This window comes from Pogoniulus pusillus, chromosome 12 (assembly GCF_015220805.1).
Source record: "Pogoniulus pusillus isolate bPogPus1 chromosome 12, bPogPus1.pri, whole genome shotgun sequence".
In the NCBI taxonomy this organism is placed as follows: domain Eukaryota; kingdom Metazoa; phylum Chordata; class Aves; order Piciformes; family Lybiidae; genus Pogoniulus; species Pogoniulus pusillus.
Genome location: NC_087275.1, coordinates 25,121,904 through 25,143,924, shown reverse-complemented (window position 1 = coordinate 25,143,924; position 22,021 = coordinate 25,121,904). Strand labels below are relative to the sequence as shown.

General features: G+C 42.8%; 1 protein-coding gene across 1 annotated transcript in view; it reads left to right on the top strand.

Annotated features, from left to right (window-relative positions):
* The window catches only part of LOC135179877 (cytochrome b-245 heavy chain), a 29,395-nt gene extending 8,159 nt beyond the window's left edge, over positions 1-21,236 (top strand). The window contains exons 4-13 of the mRNA XM_064151941.1: positions 3,014-3,098; positions 5,211-5,356; positions 6,661-6,851; positions 11,758-11,887; positions 12,716-12,808; positions 14,845-15,098; positions 15,394-15,556; positions 17,237-17,383; positions 18,893-19,017; positions 20,250-21,236. Of these exons, the coding sequence (XP_064008011.1) occupies positions 3,014-3,098; positions 5,211-5,356; positions 6,661-6,851; positions 11,758-11,887; positions 12,716-12,808; positions 14,845-15,098; positions 15,394-15,556; positions 17,237-17,383; positions 18,893-19,017; positions 20,250-20,376 (1,461 nt within the window). The 3' untranslated portion in view covers positions 20,377-21,236. The remainder of the gene's footprint in view (positions 1-3,013; positions 3,099-5,210; positions 5,357-6,660; positions 6,852-11,757; positions 11,888-12,715; positions 12,809-14,844; positions 15,099-15,393; positions 15,557-17,236; positions 17,384-18,892; positions 19,018-20,249) is intronic.
* Positions 21,237-22,021: the final 785 nt, after the last annotated feature.

The window sequence follows — 22,021 nt, the reverse complement described above, 5'->3', positions numbered from 1 at the left end:
GTAAATATGGTATAAATTCTTTCATGTAAATGAGAGAGCCTGTGGGGGCTGACAAAGCAGAGTAAAAGAGGAAACAATAAAAACGATGCAGTGCTTTAAGAGTTCTTTGTAAGTGAAGAGAGTGAGATACAAAGTAATAAGGAAATAATCAGAGACAACCCAGGCTGTACATTCATCTAGTCCATATAGCCTGACAATTAGTGTGGCTCAATAAATGAGATATGTTTGCCACATTAAACTCCTGAATTACATTTGAGAGTAAAAGCAGAGCCCTGTTCTTTTTTTGAGGCATAATGCTTAGGAGTACAAGGTTGAAACTACACAGACCAGGCTATCGGTCTTGTGCTATACCCTTTTGGATTCTGGGATGCTACAAAAGCAAAGTCATACCCTCAACATATGTAAAAGGGAAAAGAATAGTAAGTAAAAGTTTAGGGTTAAAGTTGCTCTCCCTCTGCCCTAAGTATCTGCCAAAATTCAGAGTTGACTCTCCAGGTTGTGGAAGTCAATAGTGAATATCAATTTAGTAAGCAACAATGTTGCTGTTGGATGAATGCAACTGGAAGTTATTGAACTCTTAACCACACGAGGTCTCATGGAGGCTGAAATAGATTCCATGGGGGTCAACCTGAAAGCAGGTTGGGCAGAGGTCGCCTGAGGTGAAAGCAAAGAAAGAGCTGGATACATTTCTGGAAGCAGTACTGAAAGGCTTGAAATGGATTCCAAGGAATCAGAGAAATGCATTCTAGCCAGAACTTTATGCTACTCATCCTGAACTGCTCATCTGCTGTCATCTATAGCTTGACTTTTCTAATCAGAATCTTGATAAAGCTGTTCCTATTATCTTAGTATTCAAGCTACAGAGTAAGTCCTTCTGCCTTGGGCACTGTGATATAATCTCACACAGGCTACACCGAATTTGCAAGTGAGAAGCCTGCAGAGAGCTACATCTCCATTTCTGCTGCTTGTCTGCAGTTTGCTGTCTTGTTGATAGTGCAAAGTCGTATGAAGAAGTGAAGAACTTGGAGGATAAGCAAGAAGATGAGGGAGAGGCATAAAGTAGGATTTTTGCTTAACTTCAGTTGCTGTTCTCAGTAAAGCAGGAATTACCTCAGCAAGGAGGTAAATTTATATCTTAAGCAAAAGGTGCACAGCCAGTGTATCAGTGGCAGTGTCAGGACTGTGGTGGCTTTAGCACAGGGATCTAACAGCTTGTGCCTGTTCTGTTGTTGTCTCAGATTAGCTATGTTCTGCAAGTAACACCTGTGAGTATCTCTTAAGACAAATAAGGATCTTAAAATGTCACATAACTTACTGAAAGGGCAGTGACCTTTCCGATGGAAATGTCATTGGGTTTGAGGAGAGCAGAGAATTGCTCAAACCCACTGTTCAGTAAGGATGTGCTAGAAAGTCCTGCCCTTCACATCCTACCACCCAGAAATCAAACACTACAAAGTTGTTTGCTATTGACTGAAACAACAGCTGTGTTGCCTTTTCATGCCCTTTCTTGCTGTATTCATCACTGCTGTCCAAGAGCCTCACCACTGGATGCAGCTACAGCATTTTGCCATTGCTTGGCCTTCAACTTCTTAAACAGAAAGATGAGGTGCAAGTTAGTCAAGCAGAGTTGGCACTTCTCCTCTTCCCCTCTGTGCTGCAGTTTACTCTACAATCTTTTAATTATATCTCAAGATACATGGCACTGAGAAAACCAAATTTTTCCTGGCTTTTGTTAACAGTGTACTGAAGTCATGGCCATAGCCCCAGGGCATTGGAGTTTGCCCTTTAATCAATGCTGGGGAATAACTGAAGGAGGGGACTGTTTCCTGCCCATCTATTTATCTGTGCAATTGGTACTTACAAGATATTTAGAAATGAACTGAGATGGAAGAGTAAGGCCACTCCTGGTACACTTCCACTAAGAACAAATCAGAAATTAAACTGTTCTGGTGTTGTGTCATCCCTTCTTCTGCTTCAGTCCTTGGTGGCTGGGATGATCAGCCTGACCCTTTTGGATGGGAAGATACTTTACTTCACTCCACCATCCAGAAAGTTAATATTGAGCAAACATCTGGGAGAATATTTGGGCTCTCTTCATTTGTTTTATGAAGCACACACATAGCTCCTCTGAGGAAATGTTTCCATCAGTTTGCATAGAGCTTTCTTCCTCTGGGCAGTGAGCAAAGGCAATATAAAGATACAATAACAGGACAATCAAGCTTTCTACCGTGTGGAGACAGCAAATGCTAGCTACACAGGAACTTGGAGTTACAGGAAACCTCCCATTCACTACCGTAAAATTCACATGGAGCCTGTTAGAAACCTGGCATCATTGTTAATGCAATTGTCATTCTGTGTCTCTTAAGAACCAGCTTCTTCATTTCTGTACTACACAGGGTGGTGTGTTTTGTTTTTTTTTTTGGGGGGGGTATTATGTTTTGTTTTCTTGTTTGTTTGTTTACTTAATTTTTGTTACTCTTTTGGTAATTGCAGCAACAAGTTGTAAATTAATGTCCAGCAAGTACATCCAGTATTCTGGGGAAGGAATCACTTAATACTTCCAACCAGAAACGACCAGGATATTTGGGGTGGAAGCTCCCTGAGACTCAGACTTTACAATCCTTTTATACAGTGAACCACACCAAGCTCCTATGTTAGGTGGCAACTTGAAACTCTACCAAAGCAGTCACCCAGACATGGCAGACTGTGATCCCTCCTTCTGTTTGTAACATATAACAGATAAGATAGATACTTTTTCATAGTAGATGCTAGGTTATTTCTCATTATCAAATACTTTGCTCCAATGGGACATGTTAAAACATTCTCTCACATTCCCATATTCTGAAGTATGAGAGAGAAATATTTGTATCTATATTTATGATTTTTAGGTTTTTTGCTAGCTACACGATTGGTTATCATGCTCAGGGCCTCAGTTTTCATCCTTGCATTTAAATCAGTATACAGAGATTCACAAATAGTCTTCAAACACCTCTTCTCTTTTTCACACCCAAAGTGCTGCTCTACCCGTATCAGACGACAGCTGGACAGGAACCTCACCTTTCACAAAATGGTGGCATGGATGATTGCCCTTCATACTGGTTGGTACTTGCTTGCTTCTTTGTTTAGTGCTTTCCCCTGCATTTTACATGCACTCTGGGCAGGAACCAATTTCATAAGGATATGGATAGGTGACCTGATTTCCTTGACCTAAAGGAGTGTGCGTGATCCCTGACAGCTCTGCCTAGGGGAGAGGGCAGAGTTCTAAAGCGAACCCCCACACCTAGCAGCCCAAATGCCAAGGTCTCACCATCTGCAGCCACTGATGCGATGGAGGACAGTGGGGAGTGGGGCCAATCCCACCCGATGGTGCTGCCAGCCTGACTCCAGCAGAAGTCTGATAAGATAGAGTCATGAGATGCCCCCAAACCTCTTTGAACACACATGGAAGCCAGCACAATTCAGTGTGTCTCCAAGGAGGAGCACAGAGATCCATCTCAGGCTGTGGGTTTGGAAAGTGGGGCTCAGCCATGGTTGTGTTTGGGTGCTGGGTCCTGGAGCAAGGTCTGGGTTCTACATGATTGGTTACTTTTGGGTTGGGATTTGATGCCTCTGACCTCTGAGTTTCTCCATGTGGTAGGCAGTTGCTTTGGCTGTCTATGTAACACCAGCTCCTGCTGTCAGAGCCTCAAAGCTTGTCCTTAGAGCACTACAAGTGATACCCAGTTAAGCTCCTTAGACCATTAAGCTCCTTACTCCTTGTCTTTGGCTGGCAGCAAGGAAAAGTTGCTAAGCTGAACTCTAGTCCTCTGGGAGGCTGCAGAAGTGCTGCAGCAGGGCAAGATCCTGGCTGTGAATTTTGTTTTTTTAATGATTAAAGAAAAAAAGGACCAGGTTGCCCAGGGATGTTGTGGAGGTCCCATCCCTGAAGAGAATCAAGGCGAGACTTGATGGGGTCCTGAGCAGCCTGATCTAGTTGGGGGTGTCCCAGCTGACTGCAGGGGTGGGTTGGACTAGACGACCTTTAAAAGTCCCTTACAACCCAGTGCTTTCTATGATTCTAAGACTTAAACCAGTTTCCAAACATTCTTCTGCAGCTGGCAGAGAGCAAAAAAACAAATAAGAAAGATTATTCTTTCTCATGATCTGTCAGCAGCACTTATGACACTGATTAGTAAAGGGTGCTTAGCAATGCCCTGAAAACCAGATAACCTGACTTTAATTCTTCTTTAGACTTATCTCTTATCTGCTACTAAGAGTAGAAATTATGAAAGAAAAAGGTACAAAAAACTCAGACAAGCTATAGAAATGTTTGCATATTTTATCTCTCATTTTGTAAATGAAGAATTTTCTGGGGTGTTCTCCTGCCATTGAATTTGTCACTTCTCAATGCAGGTACCTTACAAATCACTATCCTAGAACAGTCTTTGTATCAGTAGATTACTTGAGCTGAGTAGATTTCATTTCTGATCTGTGGCTGAAATCTCGTCACCACTTCATATAAAAGGAGCAGGACAATGCACTTAAGGCAATGCCACAGAGCTCTGCAGCAGAGGTGGATTGTGGTAGGGTGTTAGACCCGCACCCAGCAGGCCCTCTTTTGAAGGCGAATAAGTATCAGGGAATACAAAAGGGAAAACACGTAGGAAAGTATTGTGGAGCTTAGCCCTGCAGCAATGTGTGGTGGAAGTACTGGGTAACACCTCAGTTCTACGAGGTTTATGGATACATCCAGCTCAGCAAGAACATTATGAGAGATTATTAGCAATACAGCAGAACAAAACACCAACAGCAAATGTGATACCAAAGAGATCCCAGTTTGCTGCTTGGCTCTTATACAGAAACCATGGATGAGCCTAACAAATAATTTAAGTCATCCTATTCCTCAGTTTCCAGGTATCATTGTACTACTACTTGAGTTGTTGAAAGTCTTGGTTGAACAAAGGCATCCTGGAAACTTCTCTTACTTCTTTCCTTTTTCTCAAGAAAACCCAAACAAACAAGGAAAAAAAACCCACAAAAACATTAGCTCCAGATGGTAAATCTTTAACAGTAAACCACATCAGTCATCTGAAATTGTGATGATGAGTGGCAGAGGTTTTAACTGCAGCTGACAAATGTTGCAAAGTTTCAAATGCCATCCTGAACCACTGAGTGATTACCCACTGAGTATCTTGTGCTTAATCCTGGTTATGTCTTTGTGTCACTCCCAGCCATCCACACCATTGCACATTTATTCAACGTAGAGTGGAGCGTGCAAGCCCGTGTTGAGGAGGAAGGAACTCTGGCAGCTGCACTTTCTAGCCTTGGTGACAAGCCAGGTGAAAGCTACATCAACTTCTTTAGACAAACTATTGGGGTAAGTGGCACTGAGCTGTGAGAAGTCATTATGACACTTGGCTGGGGATTCATACAAGAGTATTTGATCAGAAGGACTATTCCTGCTGTGCACAGTCTGGGTCTAGGGCCATCCTGCAGTGAAACTTTGTATGATTTTTTCTTCTATATTTATCAGGAAATCTTACATATTACCAGGAAATATCTATATTATCACAAAATCATAGAATGGCTTAGGTTGGAAGAGGCCTTAGAGATCATCTGCTCCAACTTGCCCTACAGGGGCAAGGATGCCTCTCAACTAGACTTGGTTGCTCAAAGCATCATCCATCCTAACCTTGAACACCCCTGGGCAGGAAGCATCCACAACCTCCCTGGGCATCCTATTCCAGAGTGCCACCACCCTTGTATTAAAGAACTTCTTCCTAAAATGCAGTCTAGACCTACTCTCCCTAGGCTTAAAACTATTCCCCCTTGTCCTATTGCTAGACTCCCTTATGAAAAGTCCTTCTCCAGCCTTCCTCTAGGGTATTGGAAGGCAGCTCTAAGGCCCCCCCAGACTTCTCTAGGCTGAGCAACCTCAGCTGCCTCAGCCTACCCTCATAGCCAAAGTGTTCCAGCCCTTGGATCATCTTTGCGGCCTTCCTCTGGACTCACTACAGCAGTTCTGTGTCCTTTTTATGATGAGAACACCAGAACTGGATGGAGTGTTCGAGGAGAATTTAAATACTCAACATTTTTTCACCAGAGAATTTGAAAGTAGATGCCAACACAAATACCATGTAAAGCGGTCTTCTGACTAGGGTAGACATGGCACATAGAAAGGAATACAGAAATTAAGGCAAAAGTTTTTACCTAAAAGTTTTGGTCTGCTTAAGGTCAGGTTATAAAAAACAAAACTAAGGACCTTCCCCTATCCTCAGAAGCACTGAAAACCCTGTCTGGGTACAAGTTGCAAGACCCACAGCCCCACAATGCCACTGAAAAAGAGAGTTTTCATTTCGCTCCCTAAACATGGATGTAGAATTCCAGGTTTTAGTAGAGGACTCTGCAAATGTGTTCACCTTCTCCACGCTCGAACTGCTGAGAAGTGCTAAAATATTCAGGGTGTGAACCAGTGGAAATCTTTTTCTCTCTACTTCCTCTTACTTTAGTAAAAGTAAATCTGCACTGCAGCGAAATTGGAGAGGGATTTTGACATTGTTCACAGACAAACTCACAGAGCATAACTTAGCCTTGCAACAAGACAAAGCATTTGGCATTAAGACAGAGGCTCTGCTTTGGTGTAGCCCTTTCCTCAGCCCAATGTGTGCAATTCTTTCACAGAATCCCGTGGGAGGCCTCTATGTGGCTTTCACATACTTGGCTGGTCTCACTGGTGTTGTCATCACGCTGGTCCTCATACTCATCATCACATCATCCACCAAAACCATCCGCAGGTCGTATTTCGAAGTGTTTTGGTACACTCACCATCTCTTTGTCATCTTCTTTATTGGCCTTGTCATCCATGGTGCTGGGTGAGTATCCACGCTTGTCACACAATGAATGCATGATAACTGCTGTCTCTTAATGTACTGCTCTCAACACACACAAGTATAGAGACTTTAGGCAGCAGGGTGGTTTGAGGGTGGTAATGGTCCAACAGAGAGTCTGAGAGCCTACACTGACACATGCAACAACCTATTAATGCGCCTCATACAAGACTTAAACTCACTGATATTCAAAGAATCACAGAATGTCAAGGGTTGGAAGGGACCTTAAAAGATCATCCAGTCCAATTGCCCTGCCAGAGCAGGATCACCTGTACCAGATCACACAGGAATGCACCCCGGCAGGTTTTGAATATCTCCAGAGAGGGAGACTCCACAATGCCCCTGGGCAGCCTGTTCCAGTCTTCTGTCACCTTTACAGGGAGAAAAATACTCCTCATGTTTCCATGAAACTTCCTATTGTCCCTTGTCCTGTCATCAGGTATCACCAAGCAGAGCCTGGCTCCATCCTCTTGGCACTCACCCTTTACATATGTCACCTTTTGATCTCCTCCTCTCCAAGCTAAAGAGCCCCAGCTCCCTCAGTCTCTCCTCGTAAGAGATGTTCCATTCCCTTAATCATCTTTGTGGTTATTCATACTTAAGCTCACTGATATTCAGCTCCTGTTTCTAATGGTTAATTTGTCTTTCTCTCATAAAAAGAATTGCATCACACACATTAGGATGAAAATGATACACAGTCTAGAATTCTGTTGGGTAAATGAAAACTATAATGACAAAGATTTATCTTTCAGACTTGGATGAACTTCAATATCTGTAGCATTTCAGAAGGGATTAAATGGCAGTTTTAGAAAATTTGGCTTTAATTCCATTTTGTAAAACCATGTAAGTGCTGGGTAGAGGTGGGGGGAAACAGTTCAAGCATCCAAGCCAGGTTTCATAGTTCATAATTATGCTATATTGTCCATTTTGAAGGAAATTCCAGGATCACTAGAAAGTGTGCTTTAAAAATGCCTAGCACACATGACTATTCAAAAACACTTCCTCTCAGTCCAGTAGTGATAGAGAGAAGACAAATATGAAACTACAACAGGAAGGACAAAAATAGAAGGCAGATGAGAGTCACCACCAGCAGATTTATCCATTCCAACTTCCAAAACAAGAAGGTTTGAGCAAAACCCATTGAAGGAAAACTAGTGGCTGGGTCCTGCAGCAAATACTGCACAATTACTGGCAAAATGTCCAAAGCTGCCCCAGTAATTACTACACAATGCTGTCAGAAAGCAAGAATTGCTCTTCCTAGAGGCCATTTAGGAGCAGGCATTTCATACAAGTTGACCTTTTATTTACTTTCACATTTAGTGTGCTTCCACCATTTTATTACACCATACTAAAGAAGGCAAGAGTTTGGGCAGCATTGGAGACGAATGTGGCTGTCAGAGAAGTTCAGCTGTATTTTGGACAGATATAAACACAGAAATATTATTATCTGTAAAGGGAAGGATGCTTTCTGTCTGTGAACTTGGTGCTCTCACTTATAGAATCATAGAATCAACCAGGTTGGAAGAGACCTCCAAGATCATCCAGGCCAACCTAGCACCCAGCCCTAGCCAGTCAACTAGACCATGGCACTAAGTGCCTCATCCAGGCTTTGCTTCAACACCTCCAGGGATGGTGCCTCCACCACCTCCCTGGGCAGCCCATTCCAATGCAAATCACTCTCTCTGCCAACAACTTCCTCCTAACATCCAGCCTATACTTTCCCCAGCACAACTTGAGGCTGTGTCCCCTTGTTCTATTATTGCTGGTTGCCTGGGAGAAGAGATCACCCCCCACCTGGCTACAATGTCCCTTCAGGTAGTTGTAGACAGCAATGAGGTTATAGACAGCAATGAGGTCACCCCTGAGCCTCCTCTTCTCCAGGCTAAACAACCTCAGCTCCCTCACCTTAAAGGCAAGAAGGACATTTTGAGTTCAGAAAAACTACTAGTATAGAAAAAAAAAACAAACCCCAAAGGCTTGTTACACTCAAGGAAAGCATCATGGCTGTGCAAAGATGGATGTTATGGAACAAATATGATCTGAGAGTCTCAAAGTGACATGTTGGATAGAGGGGTAGATGTCAGTTTTCCTCAGAAGACAAAAGACTGTGCTGTACACATGTATATATTCCCACATATATGTATACACAGACACCAAACCAAAGAGAAGATAATTGAAGGGGTAGATCCTTGTCCATTAGGAGCTGATACAGTACTTTCAGAGCACTCATGCTTTTTGTTCATGAGCTCTCTTTCGCAAACAAATATCCCAAACTTCCCATCAGAGTAGGTGTAAAGAGGAGAGATTCAGATCACTCTGCCTAGGAAGCTAAAGTGAAACTTCTGACAGCAAAAGAAGTAAATTATAAGGCTATACTACTGAAAGCTTAATTATAGTACTGGAAGAGCATCCACACTGAGTTGTAAGGGAAGCAAAGTGTTTTCTTTCTCTTATACAGTGTACTGAGATTGTCAATCCTTGCATGGAGCACAGGGCAAGGCTAAAGCCTTCAGGCCCACTTTCCCTTAAGCAATGGGGTGAGGAGTGGCAGGAAATGGGCTCCTCCTGTTCCCGTAACTCATCCTGGAGGGCAGCTGAACCCAGGGGGAAGTAAACTGTGACTGGTAATATCCCCACATATTGCAACTCGTGATGCTCCTGGGACATTGTCATTCTTTCCCGTTATTTGTCTGGTAAGATGTTAATCAAGCTTTTTAATGAGGAAGAGGTTCATTAGCAATATTTATGACCAGTGCAGTGTTTTAACTTTCAAGACTGTACACAGGCTTTCTCCTCAGGGGTGATCTTATTACTGTCTACAACTACCTGAAAGGGCATTGTAGCCAGGTGGAGGGTGGCCTCTTCTCCCAGGTAACCAGCAATAGAACAAGGGGACACAGGGTAGGTATAGGCTGGATATTAGGAAGAAGTTCTTCACAGAGAGAGTGATTTCCCATTGGAATGGGCTGCCCAGGGAGGTGGTGGAGGCACCGTCCCTGGGGGTCTTCAAGAGAAGACTGGATGAGGCACTTAGTGCCATGGTCTAGTTGATTGGATAGGGCTGGGTGCTAGGTTGGCCTGGATGATCTTGGAGGTCTCTTCCAACCTGGTTCATTCTATGATTCTATGATTCTATGATTCTAATCCTCTGACATATTTGGTACTTAAAGCTAGGATACATAGAACTTAGGTACCCTGGATTTTTTGAAAGATCAGAAACCTAGTCCAGTTAATGGAAACTGAGCTAGAAAACCAGAAAGAGAAGTCCTGGGAAGAAGGTATCAACTACATCATATTGGCATAAAACTGAACAACCCAATCCAAATCAGACAGTTCCTAGGAAAAGCCAGGATATCTTAATCTGAACCTCTCTACTATGACCCTCATCTAACTGACATCATTTGGGGGATTCTCACGCACCTCTGAGGTTAGCAGAACAGAGGCAGGAAGCAGTGAACGAGATAGGAATATATCGTGACCCTTAAAAACTATCATTCAGCACTAGCTCTGCCCCTGAAATGCAGCTGAACTGATGCTGTCAGGCTTCCCCAAAATAAAACAAGCAACAGCAACAATAAACCACACAGAAAATCTTAACCATGCAAAATTATAGAGGCCAGATCATCAGCTGGCACAAGCTGGTGTAGCTGGCATAGATGCTTTGTGTCAGAAGCATTTGTGTTCATTCACAACCAACTGAGAGGCTGCTCCACAGCTTTAGAGGGAGAGGAAGGGTTGAAGGAAGAATGTAAGTAGGAAGAAGTCCTCCGTGGATCAGGATAGGTTTGGGACTGACCTTCTGGAGAGCAGTGAAGGGGAAAAGGGCCTGAGGGTCCTAGTCGATTGACAGATGACCACTAACCAGCAATGTGCTCTTGTGGTCAAGAAGGCCAATGGCATCCTGGGGTGTATGAGAAGGGCTGTGGTTAGTAGATTGAGAGAGGTTCTCCTAGCCTTCTCTGCCCTGGAACATTGTGTTCAGCTCTGGGCCCCTCAGCTCAAGAAGGACCTCAGGGAACTGCTTGAAAGAGTTCAGTGCAGCCACAAAAAATATTAAGGGAGCGGAACATCCTCCTTAGGAGGAGAGACTGAGGGACCTGGGGGTCTTTAGCATGGAGAGGAGGAGATTGAGGGATGAGTTTGTTCAAGTTTATAAATATGTAAAGAGTGAATGCCAAGAGGATGGAGCCAGGCTCTGCTTGATGGTGCCTGATGACAGGACAAGGGGCAATGGGTAGAAGCTGAGGCATAGGGAGTTTCATGGAAACACAAGGAGGATTTTTTTTCCCTGTGAGAGTGACAGAAAATGAACAGGCTGCCCAGGGGCTTGTGGAGTCTCCTTCCCCAGAGATATTCCAGACCTGCCTGGGTGCATTCCTGTGTGATCTGGTATAGGTGATCATGCTCTGGCAGAGGGGTTGGACAGGATGATCTTTTGAGGTCCCTTCAGCCCCTGGCATTCTGTGATCTCTGAGATAAACGATAGAAGTAATTTCTCTCCTGGTCACTAGGAAATCGATTACCTTTCTCATGCCAGGTTTGGTTTTATTGAAGACAAGAGAGTATATTTGTATTGGTTCAGATAGCCATGGAAAGAATGAAGCTTTCCTATTGTGACCACGTCCTGCAAATAGTCATGAACACACATCTCAGTTCCTTACCTGACTTTGTAGTCATTATTTTGCCCAACAAAATTTCCTTCCTATTTTTATCACTTACATAGCAATTCTGTGGGTTGGTTAAAGTAGTATATCTGTAACAAAGCTGTAGCATTGCAGACAGAGGTCCACAACTCCACATAAACACTGTAGTAGATAAATGGAATGGAAATAAGAGACCTGGATACCTTAGTTTTCTTTTCATTGCCTCACTGATTTGCGTTTGTTTCCAGGCGCATTGTACGGGGGCAGACAGATGAGAGCCTGGATGAACATAATCCAGAGATCTGCTACAAGAACTTCTCTCGCTGGGGGAAGGAGGGGGCATGCCCAATCCCCAAGTTTTCAGGGAATCCTCCTATGGTAAGAAGAGTTGCCTTGAGTGTAAATCCAATTGAACATGTTTATGGTTTCCTCTTTTTGTTAAGCGACTCCTGCACTTGCTGTAGAAAAGCAGCTCTGTAACCCCCACTGCTCCTCAGCGGCAGCTCTCTTGAAATACAGAAGAGATTTCACCACAATGGATTATAAACAGACACGGACTACAGACAGAGAGGCAGCTCGCTTCCACTGTACTGTAAAATGGCCACCATGAACAGGCAAAGCCAAAGAGCAAATGGTATCTGAGAACTGTTCACACAGAATGTTATTTTGTGGCTTGTGGGGATTTCTAGGAAGTGCTATAATCCACAGCATGAAAAGCTTTGCCTAATTAACGGACTAATGGTCATTAACAGAAAATTAATGCCTCTGGAAATGCAGCTTGAAACTTCAGCTTTTATTGACTAACCAGGCTGGCTGTTTGTCCACATTTTAGACTGCTCTGTTAACAGAATCAACATCTTTTCCTGCAGTAATATGGTCCTGGGTCAATAATATGTTCAGAGCTTTATTCCACGTTTCACTGAGTTACCTTATTTTTCAGACAAATGCAGAATCACTCAGGGGAAAATATCTTGCTGTAACTCTAGTAACCACTAAAATGCTGACTGCAACTCTCAACAAAGAAAGCATTTGCCTTTCTGGCAAGAAGTAATGTGGAGGGTGTCATAGCTCTTAAAAGTTTCCTACTCTGGTTGATAAAGAGCCTAGACAACTTCATTTCCATTTCTGCTTATAATGTTTCCAGGACTTGATCTAATCTAAGTTTACCTCATCATAATTTGACTTCCTGTTTTATTCTGCTTACAGACATGGAAATGGGTAATAGGTCCCATGTGTTTGTACCTGTGTGAGAGGTTGGTACGGTTGTGGAGGTCACAACAGAAGGTTGTTATCACAAAGGTATGTGTTGATGCTATGGTTTACACCAGGCAAAGCATTACCAAGCTTTCCAAAAGGAGCAGTAAAGTCAGCAGCTCCTACACAGCAGACAGGGAGAAGATTGTTCTGGCTTCTATTGTGATGTTAACCTCTCTCTTGATGCTAACCTCTAACTGTACCCTGCCCATAAAGAGCGCAAGAGGAGGATGTTAGCTAAGACACAGGAAAGAGAAATTAATTTTCTTTCTATTGAGTGAAAAAATCACCTATGTAGAACTCCCATGGGCTTAAGAGTAATATAAGATAGCAAATCTTTGTTTCCAGAACTATTCAAATATTAGCTCTTCTTTTTCAACAGAACAAATTACTCCTGAGAGTTATGAGATGCATGTTTTGTGTGAGGAAAGTTAATGCTGAGCTTCCATTCCCCATGCCGTGTTGCAGAGATGTTAATACTGATCCTAAAAGTCTGGCAGCCAAATTAGCATGGCACTAAACTCAAACAAATAGAAAGTACCTTGGCCTTGCCAGTGGAATTTTGTCTCGTGGCACTGTGCTGCATCCTGTGGACAAAAAAAACCCTCCTTGTGTTTCCATGAAACTTCCTATAACTACCTGAAGGGAGGCTGTAGCCAGGTGGGGGTTGGTCTCTTCTCCCAGGCAACCAGCAACAGAACAAGGGGACACAGTCTCAAGTTGTGCTGGGGGAAGTATAGGCTGGATGTTAGGAGGAAGTTGTTGCCAGAGAGAGTGATTGGCATTGGAATGGGCTGCCCAGGGAGGTGGTGGAGTCACCATCCCTGGGGGTCTTCAAGAAAAGACTGGATGAGGCACTTAGTGCCATGGTCTAGTTGACTGGATAGAGCTGGGGGATAGGTTGGGCTGGATGATCTTGGAGGTCTCTTCCAACCTGGTTGATTCTATGATTCTATGGCATGCCCTATTCAGATCACAGCAGTGTTTGGGGGTGACTCTACTGTGCCCTGAAACAATGCTGACATGTCAGAAGGCTCCTATATACTAAGGTGCTTCTTGGTAATTTTACCAAAATACCTCTGAGCCATTTCTACACCATGTGTCTATGGCATCTGCTTAGTTCTCTCTTGGCAGATCATTTCTTCCACAGTCTTAAGCACTATTACTGATACTTGCATTAAAAAATATCTCTTCTGAAAAATGAAACCCACCCTGGCAGGTAAGTTTAGGATTAAAAATCCAGTGATGGAAATACTAGCCTTGCTTCTAAGATATTGCTTCTATTTATCCTTGGCTAAAGACAAGCAGAATGCAAATGCTCATGTTGTAGTTCTCACACAGCTATAACACAAAACCATGAGTTTCCAGTTGTGCTACCTATCCAATTCCCTATCTGCATGATAGCCTTATGGTTTTGCCTCTATTTATACAGCCCAGTCTATTAACACTATCACAGAATCATAGAATCATAGAATAGTTTGGGTTGGAAGAGACCTGTAAAGGTCATCTAGTCCAATCCCCTCTGCAGTCAGCAGAGACATCCCCAACTAGATCAAAATCACTCATGGGAAAATATCTTGCTGTAACTCTAGTAACCACTAAAATGCCAACTGCAATTCTCATCAAAGAAAGCATTTCCCTTACTGACAGGGGGATCAGGTTGCCCAGAGCCCTGTTGAGCCTCACCTTGAACATCTCCAGGGATGGGGCCTCAACCACCTCCCAAGGCAACCTGTTCCAGTGTTTCACTACCCTCATGATGTGTGCCACTGTGTAAGGTGCCTCTGGAATTAACAACATACATACACGTAGATTTGGTGATGTATTACAAGATCAGCCAATCTGACCTGTCCCTTTTGGACTGAGTGCAAGCATGGTGTGAAAAAATACTTCAACCAAAAATTCAGCATCTTCAGTTTTTCATCTGGTTGTCAGGTGCTGTTCCTCACGGTTCTGTCTGGAAACTTCACCTTACTCTGCTAGCAGAGGATGATGTTGAAAATGGAGGATGCAGACACATCCAGTGAAAAGTGAAGCCAGCCTTGTTGTTTTCCCTTTGTTTTTCCTTTGTCCCTCTGTAGGTGGTCATTCATCCTTTCAAGACAATTGAGCTCCAGATGATGAAGAAGGGCTTCAAGATGGAGGTTGGGCAATACATTTTTGTCAAGTGTCCAGCAGTGTCTAAACTGGAATGGCATCCATTTACATTAACCTCTGCTCCAGAAGAGGATTACTTCAGCATTCACATCCGTATTGTAGGAGACTGGACAGAGGGCTTGTTCAATGCCTGTGGGTGTGATAAGCAAGAGTTCCAGGAAGCATGGAAGCTGCCCAAGTAGGTACAAAGAGTTTCCATGGTAAAGTCAACCAACACCTATGACAGTTTAATTTTTGCACAACTGCTTTGGTGGCACCTGTGATACAATCCTTAACTACTTCCATCACAGATGTGGGCCTTAGATGGCCCTTTACAGTTTCTTCCTATCTACTTCACCCCATATTTTGATGATTAATATTCAGCCCAAATATTCATTGTAGCAGACAAATATCTTAACATTTCATTTATTATTCTTTTAAATGGCACTCATAAATATTTGCTATTGATTTATTAAGTGTACTTTCAATTTCAGGATAGCTGTGGATGGCCCCTTTGGAACAGCAAGCGAGGATGTATTCAGATATGAAACTGTTATGCTTGTTGGAGCTGGAATAGGGGTCACTCCCTTTGCATCTGTACTCAAGTCTGTCTGGTACAAATACTGCCACGATGCAACTAACCTCAAACTGAAGAAGGTACATGTCCACTTTCCCAGAACCAATGTCCTCCACTTACAAAAGGGTCATGTAATTAAATTCCATGGAGTGGAGAGCTCAGCCATAAGGCAAATGCTAATTATGGAGCCACAAATTGCAGCATGCTTTTAAGATTCATCAACTATTGTATTGGCTGACATAGATGTTAGCAACTGATTTTAATTTAAAATAGGGGGGGATGTAATAACTCTTCTTTTTTTAATCTTAAGAAAGAAAATAGCAGGGTTTTTTTCCCTTTTTGTGGTGAGAAGAAGCATTCAGGAATCTACTGTGCAAAGATCCTGTACCCAATGCTAGGGCATAGGGACATGGCTCAGTCAAGGGTTGGACTGGATGATCTTTGAAGTCTCTTTCAACCGCATGTATTCAGCACTGGTTAGGCCACACCTTGAGTACTGTGTCCAGTTCTGGGCCCCTCAGTTAAGAAAGATGTTGAAGTGCTTCAACATGTCCAGAGAAGGGCAACAAGGCTGATGAGGGGGATGGAGCACAGCCCTACAAGGAGCAGCTGAGGGAGCTGGAGTTGTTCAGCCTCAAGAAGAGGAGGCTCACAGAGACCACATTGCTGTCTACAACTATCTGAAGGGAGGTTGTAGCCAGGTGGGGGTTGGTCTCTTCTGCCAGGCAAACAGTGACAGAACACAGTCAAGCTGCAACAGGGTGGGATTAGTCTGGATGTTAGGAAGAAGTTCGTCACAGAAAGAGTCATTGGCCATTGGGATGGGCTGCCCAAGGAGGTGGTGCAGTCACCATCCCTGGAAATGTTTAAAAGGAGACTGGATGAGGCACTTAGTGCCATGGTTTAGTTAATTAGAAGGTATTAGGTGACAGGTTGGACTCAATGATCTCAAAGGTCTTTTCCGACCTGGTTAATTCGGTGATTCTGTACTTGTTCAAGGGCTGACAGCTCAACTCAGAATAGCCTCAGAAGAGGTGACCTGGCTCCAGACACATGTGAGTCCTAAGAGAAAAGTCCTATTGCCTCACAAAGGTAGCAGACAGGGAAGCAGGATGATGGTCAAAAGCTAAAAGAGAATGAAAGGAAAAATAGTGTATGAGTGAAGTCACACATGCAGATCCTGATTGTGGCCCCAGAGATTTTTTTCCTGCAGTGAAGATGCTGTTCAATCTGCCTGAGAAGCACAAAGTCCAAGGCACTAATACAGCCCATGTAAATATTGCATTCCTTCCCTAAGCACAGAGAGCAACTTCATGCCAATGGAAGAGCACTGCTACCAACCTGTTCCCCTATCCTGCCTCTGGAAAGCCCCTGTGCAGAGGACAGAACAGGTTTTGTTACCTGCTTTAGTTTCTCTTGCCTGTGAGGAGGCAGGAAGATAGACTCTACCTCTAAATCATTAATTTATATCCTAATAAATGTTTTTATAAGGATGTAAGTGGGGAAACATCAATAATTAAATAACATAACCTGCTGGTGGATGAGAAATACAAAAATGTTTCCTTGTTCTTGCAGTCACTCATTCTACTTTGCAACCCTGATCGCATCAAAACTCCTGCACAGCTTCAATACCAGCCTGCCTATCTACTGGTCAGGCCACTTTCTACAAGAACTCTACAATCCTCAGTCTGGCAGCAGATGTATAACCAGAAAACCACAAGTGCTTATGTCCTGTGACAGCTCACTCTTGTCTCTTCCAGATTTATTTCTACTGGCTTTGCAGGGACACTCATGCCTTTGAATGGTTTGCTGACCTCTTGCAGTCTCTGGAGGCTCAGATGCAGGAAAGAAATAATGCAGACTTTCTCAGCTACAACATCTACCTTACAGGCTGGGATGAGACTCAGGTAACAACAGGGTGGAAGATAACCACTTACATATGCAATGAAGTTGATGTCAGCAAATCTGTTTTGCTTTGGAAAATGTCCAAATGGTCTTTATCCTGGGCCTCCATCTGAGTCTTGGAAGCTTAAATGCAGACGTGTATTATCCATCAGAAGTTACATGGGATCAGCTGCTAGCATGCATTCTGACCTCCTTTCTGGTTTACTCTGGCTGTGCTCTCTGGGAAGAAGGCTTTCCTCACAGCAGCAGCTTTAGCTGGCCACACGAATATCTCTAAAACAGCTAATGCTGCTTAAAGCAGAATTAATTGCACCTGGGACTGGGAAACTAACACACAAAGTTTGAGCAATGCCAGACCTGTTTGTTTCAGGACTCTTAGGTTCCCTATCTGGTCCCATGCATGTTGGTGACTTGGGGATAAAAAGAAGCAGCTCTTCCACGAACCACTTGAGAATGTGTGATTGAGTCAGGAAAGGTGCTTAATCTGTTACTTTTAGTGATGTTTCCATGTATTTGGATCTCACTGTTGCAAATCTCATTGTATGTCTAAAGTGCTGTAACTCAGCTAGATGGACAGGGAAGGTGGAAGCAAGGTAAGAAGTTATCACACATGCAAATGGGAACTGGAATAAGAGAAGTCATGCAAGCTTTGCTTGAGATGCAGAACTTCCACCACATCTTCTCTTCCCAGCTTTACTTAGCTTATCTGGTCTGTGTGAAAGTTACACAGGGAGGGTGGAGAAGACCTCCTCATATGGATCGAACTTTCCAGAGATCAAACTGTCAGGACATCACCAAGGTCAAGGGTTCTGTATTATTGTAGCTGAAGGGGAAGTTTTGGTGAATTCTTACAGCTTTATTTTGCAAATATTAGACTAAAGTGGTTCATGACAAAAGGAGTGGGTTTAAGTTGTGCCAAAGGAGACTTAGGCTGGACATTGGGAAAAACTACTGAGAAAGTAGTGAGGCTGTGAAACAGGCTGCCCAGGGAGGTGATGGAGTCATCATGCCTGGAGGTGTTCAAGAAGTCTATAGATGTGGTGCTTCAGGATATGGTTCAGTGGTTCTGGTAGCTGGGTTACAGTTGAACTTGATCTTAAAGGTCTTTTCCAGCCTTAGTGAATCTATGGTTTTGTGACACATAATTAATTGCCTTGCCCAATGGTGCATGGTTTTAACTCTTGAGATCACCCAATCTGGGGAAAAGGAGGAACTAGCCACTGATTGTTAACAGAATGTATGTTCTCTTAACAAAACCAACAATGTCAAGACAGACCAAATTATTTCCTGAATGAGAATATGGCATTAATGGTCATTAGAATGAAAAGCTAACATTCACCAGTGTTAAGTTTTCCTTTCTAATTACCATTGATTCCATTACCATTAACTCCATACTCTCATTCAGGAAATAATTCGGTCTGTATTGACATCATTGTTTTTTGTTAGCAGAACATAATGCTGCCATATCTAACTCTGTCTTTACGTTGCCCTTTGTATTCCGTTTCCCACAGGCCACTCACTTTGTAGTGCATCATGATGAAGAGAAAGATGTGATCACAGGCCTTAAGCAGAAAACCTTATATGGAAGACCTAACTGGGAAAATGAGTTCAGAACTATTGCAGGACAGCATCCTGGGTAAACCTGTACAAACTGATAGTATCTGTGGGCTTCCTCTATGTAAATGCCATAACAGCACAGTCTTGTCCCTTTGGCTGTTAAAGTTTGAGGAGCATTATTTTCCTAACAATCTCCAGGTATTTTCTGTTTTTGGTTCAGCAGAGACATGGTTGATGGTCTTGACCAAATTATTTTAACCTACAATTGAAAAAAAAAATCCCTTTTTTTGTGAGGTACTTCATGGAGAGGATGTGATGGTTTGGGTGTTCCCCACCCCCTCCCACACTTTGGAAATCACCCAGACAAGACTCAGCCAGCTCTGGAAATATGAATGAAGCTTATTATTTTCAGCTAGCACAATATACAAGCAGATATCTACAGTATATACAGTTATAGACAGACATAGACAGGGTAAAAGGTAATACAGAAACACAACTCCCCTCCCAGAAACCTGAGTCCCCAGGAGGGGCTCCGAGCCGCCCCTTCACCTTCCCCCTACCTCTCTAAACTTTACCCCAGTCCCAAGGAAGAAAGGAGATTCGGCCAGGGGGTTAGGAAGCAAAGTGGATTAGTCCAAAATGGAGAGTGAGGTTAGAGTAAGATGCAGCTCAGCCAGTTCCCCAGCAGAAGCAAGACAAGTGATTATCTATGTTCTTATTTCTTGTTCCTATACATCTCAGCAAGCCTATGAGTGAAGTAGACATCACCACTGTTTTCCAGCCTGTAATCTAGTTCTTCTCACCAAAACATTCTAGCTAGCTTCAAACTAGCACAGAGTCAAACTACTAGCAGAAAGGAGAGGAACGTCTAAATAACTCTAAAACCACTTTCTACCTCAAAAAACAAACCATGAATATGAATGACCTTTTGCTGGGCATCTGAAATTAGCAGGGAAAAAAAGCAGAGCAGTTCCTTTCAAGAATTTATGCTGTAAGCTCTTTGAAGCTCTATTTCCTTGATTCCACTGAGGTCAATAAACCTGTCCTCAGTGACTTTTGCTGAGCTGAGATTTAACTCACTGTTTGTTTTAGGAGCAGCAGTAAATGCCTTACAAGTTTTAAGGGGTTGTAAGTTTTAAGGGATAGACACCCAGGTCTACTTTAGTTCCTGGAGAACCTATAGAACATAAGACTGATTTCCATGAAAAACATCCAGCTGCTGGAACTTTAGCTCCTGGAGAACCTGGAGAACATAAGATTGATTTCCATGAAAAACATCAGTTCCTGACCATGTTTTCATTCTCTTAACAGCTCCAGAATAGGTGTTTTTCTCTGTGGACCTGAGGGCCTAGCTGAGACACTCAACAAGCAGAGCATCAGCCACTCAGAAGCTGACCCACGAGGAGTACATTTCATTTTTAACAAGGAAAATTTCTAACTCCCAAACATGTGGAAGCCATTTAATACAAAGTCTAAAGACTGGATCTCTTTTTTCTATTTGGACTCCAGGAAGTGCAGCCCAACTTCTAATCTCAGCTACACTAATCCAAATCCCTTTGCTTCTTGGGAATTATTTTGGCATTGTGGTAATGTAAAAGAGTCAAGTTTTACCTTGGGGAAGTCTGCACTGCCCTCCTGGTGCTGTCAGTTTGGTAGAAATCTGTTTTATTTGTGTGTTGGGATTTCCTCTCAATTAACTGTCGATTATTTCCTACTACTCATACTGACTGCTGAAGAGCCTAGGCAGCCATATGCATTTGTCAGTCAATTTACACCCATAAAGCTTAATGCTTTTAAAGAATAAAGCATAATGCTTGCTATTAGGAAATATCCTTTGCATGAGCATCTTTCAGGCTTCCAAATAGGAACCTAAATGTCTTGTCCAAGAGATAATACAGGCAGCTGTTCCTCTTTAGGAAAGCAGAAAAATGGAAAGGAACCACCTGGATTTCTTAGTGCCATCCCACCCCTACTCCAGCTGTGGTGTGCTGATGAGGATGGAGTCAAACCAAGTCCCATGAGTTGTGAGCCATCTCTTGACTGCTTCTAACACTTTCAAGTTTCTCATCTTCAAATTCACAGTACAGCAAGCCAAACAAGAAGAGGTTTCATGTTTTCAAGACTGCCATTTCTGATTCTGAAAGCTGCTGAAACTTGTTGCTAAATACTGGTAATTTTTGAAGCATTCTAAAGTGCTTTTGACCCTATTGCTCAGCTCTTCCTCTTTGACAGTGAAACAGGTTTGAGAAAGCAATGATCATGTGGGCAGTAGATGGAATAGCTATGAATAAAATTTCTGGTGTGTACAAAACACTCATACACAGCATAGTACTTCTATACATATATATTATTTCCATGTATACATAGTACTTCTATACATCTATCAATATGTAAACTACAGAAAATAGCTTCTTAAAGAAAAAAAAATGCAGAACTTCTAATACCAAGAGCAAAGCAAAGCATTAAAATCTGCAGCATAGAGAAAAACAAAACAAACCAAACAAATGCAAAAAGCCTTGAAAAAGCCACACAGTTCAGTCTGCTAAACTGTTGCAGTAGGTTAAAAAATTACCCCCCAGATAAAACTGCTATCACCAGACTATCTCAGAAGGTTTGGAAGTAAGATAAAGCTATATTTTACAGCAAGCTAAATTTACAAGCATGTATAAAAGTATACAGTTATACAATTATTTACAATTTAGAAATAACACAGAAATCAAATCCTCCCCTCTCCCCAGACAAAGAAAGCCCACAAGGGGCCAACACCACTTTCTTCTCTCTCCCCAGATAGAAAACCAGCAAGGCTCATGTGTTATCAGTTCAGCCAAGGTTAGTGTTCAGCCGTGCACAGAGGAGCAGTAGAAGAGGTGGAAGACAGAAGGCGATGGAAGCAAAGTGAGAAATTGTTTCTGTATTGGCTTTTTTTACCAGTTAGTAACTCAATTAATGATACAGACTTTATCATTATTTTCTACAACCAGTGTCCTACTCAGTCACTCTGTATTCAAAAGCATGTCCAGAAATTTCCTCTCTCTTGTTTATAATTTAGAACCAAAATAGAGCCTTATCTCTTAAACTGCTAC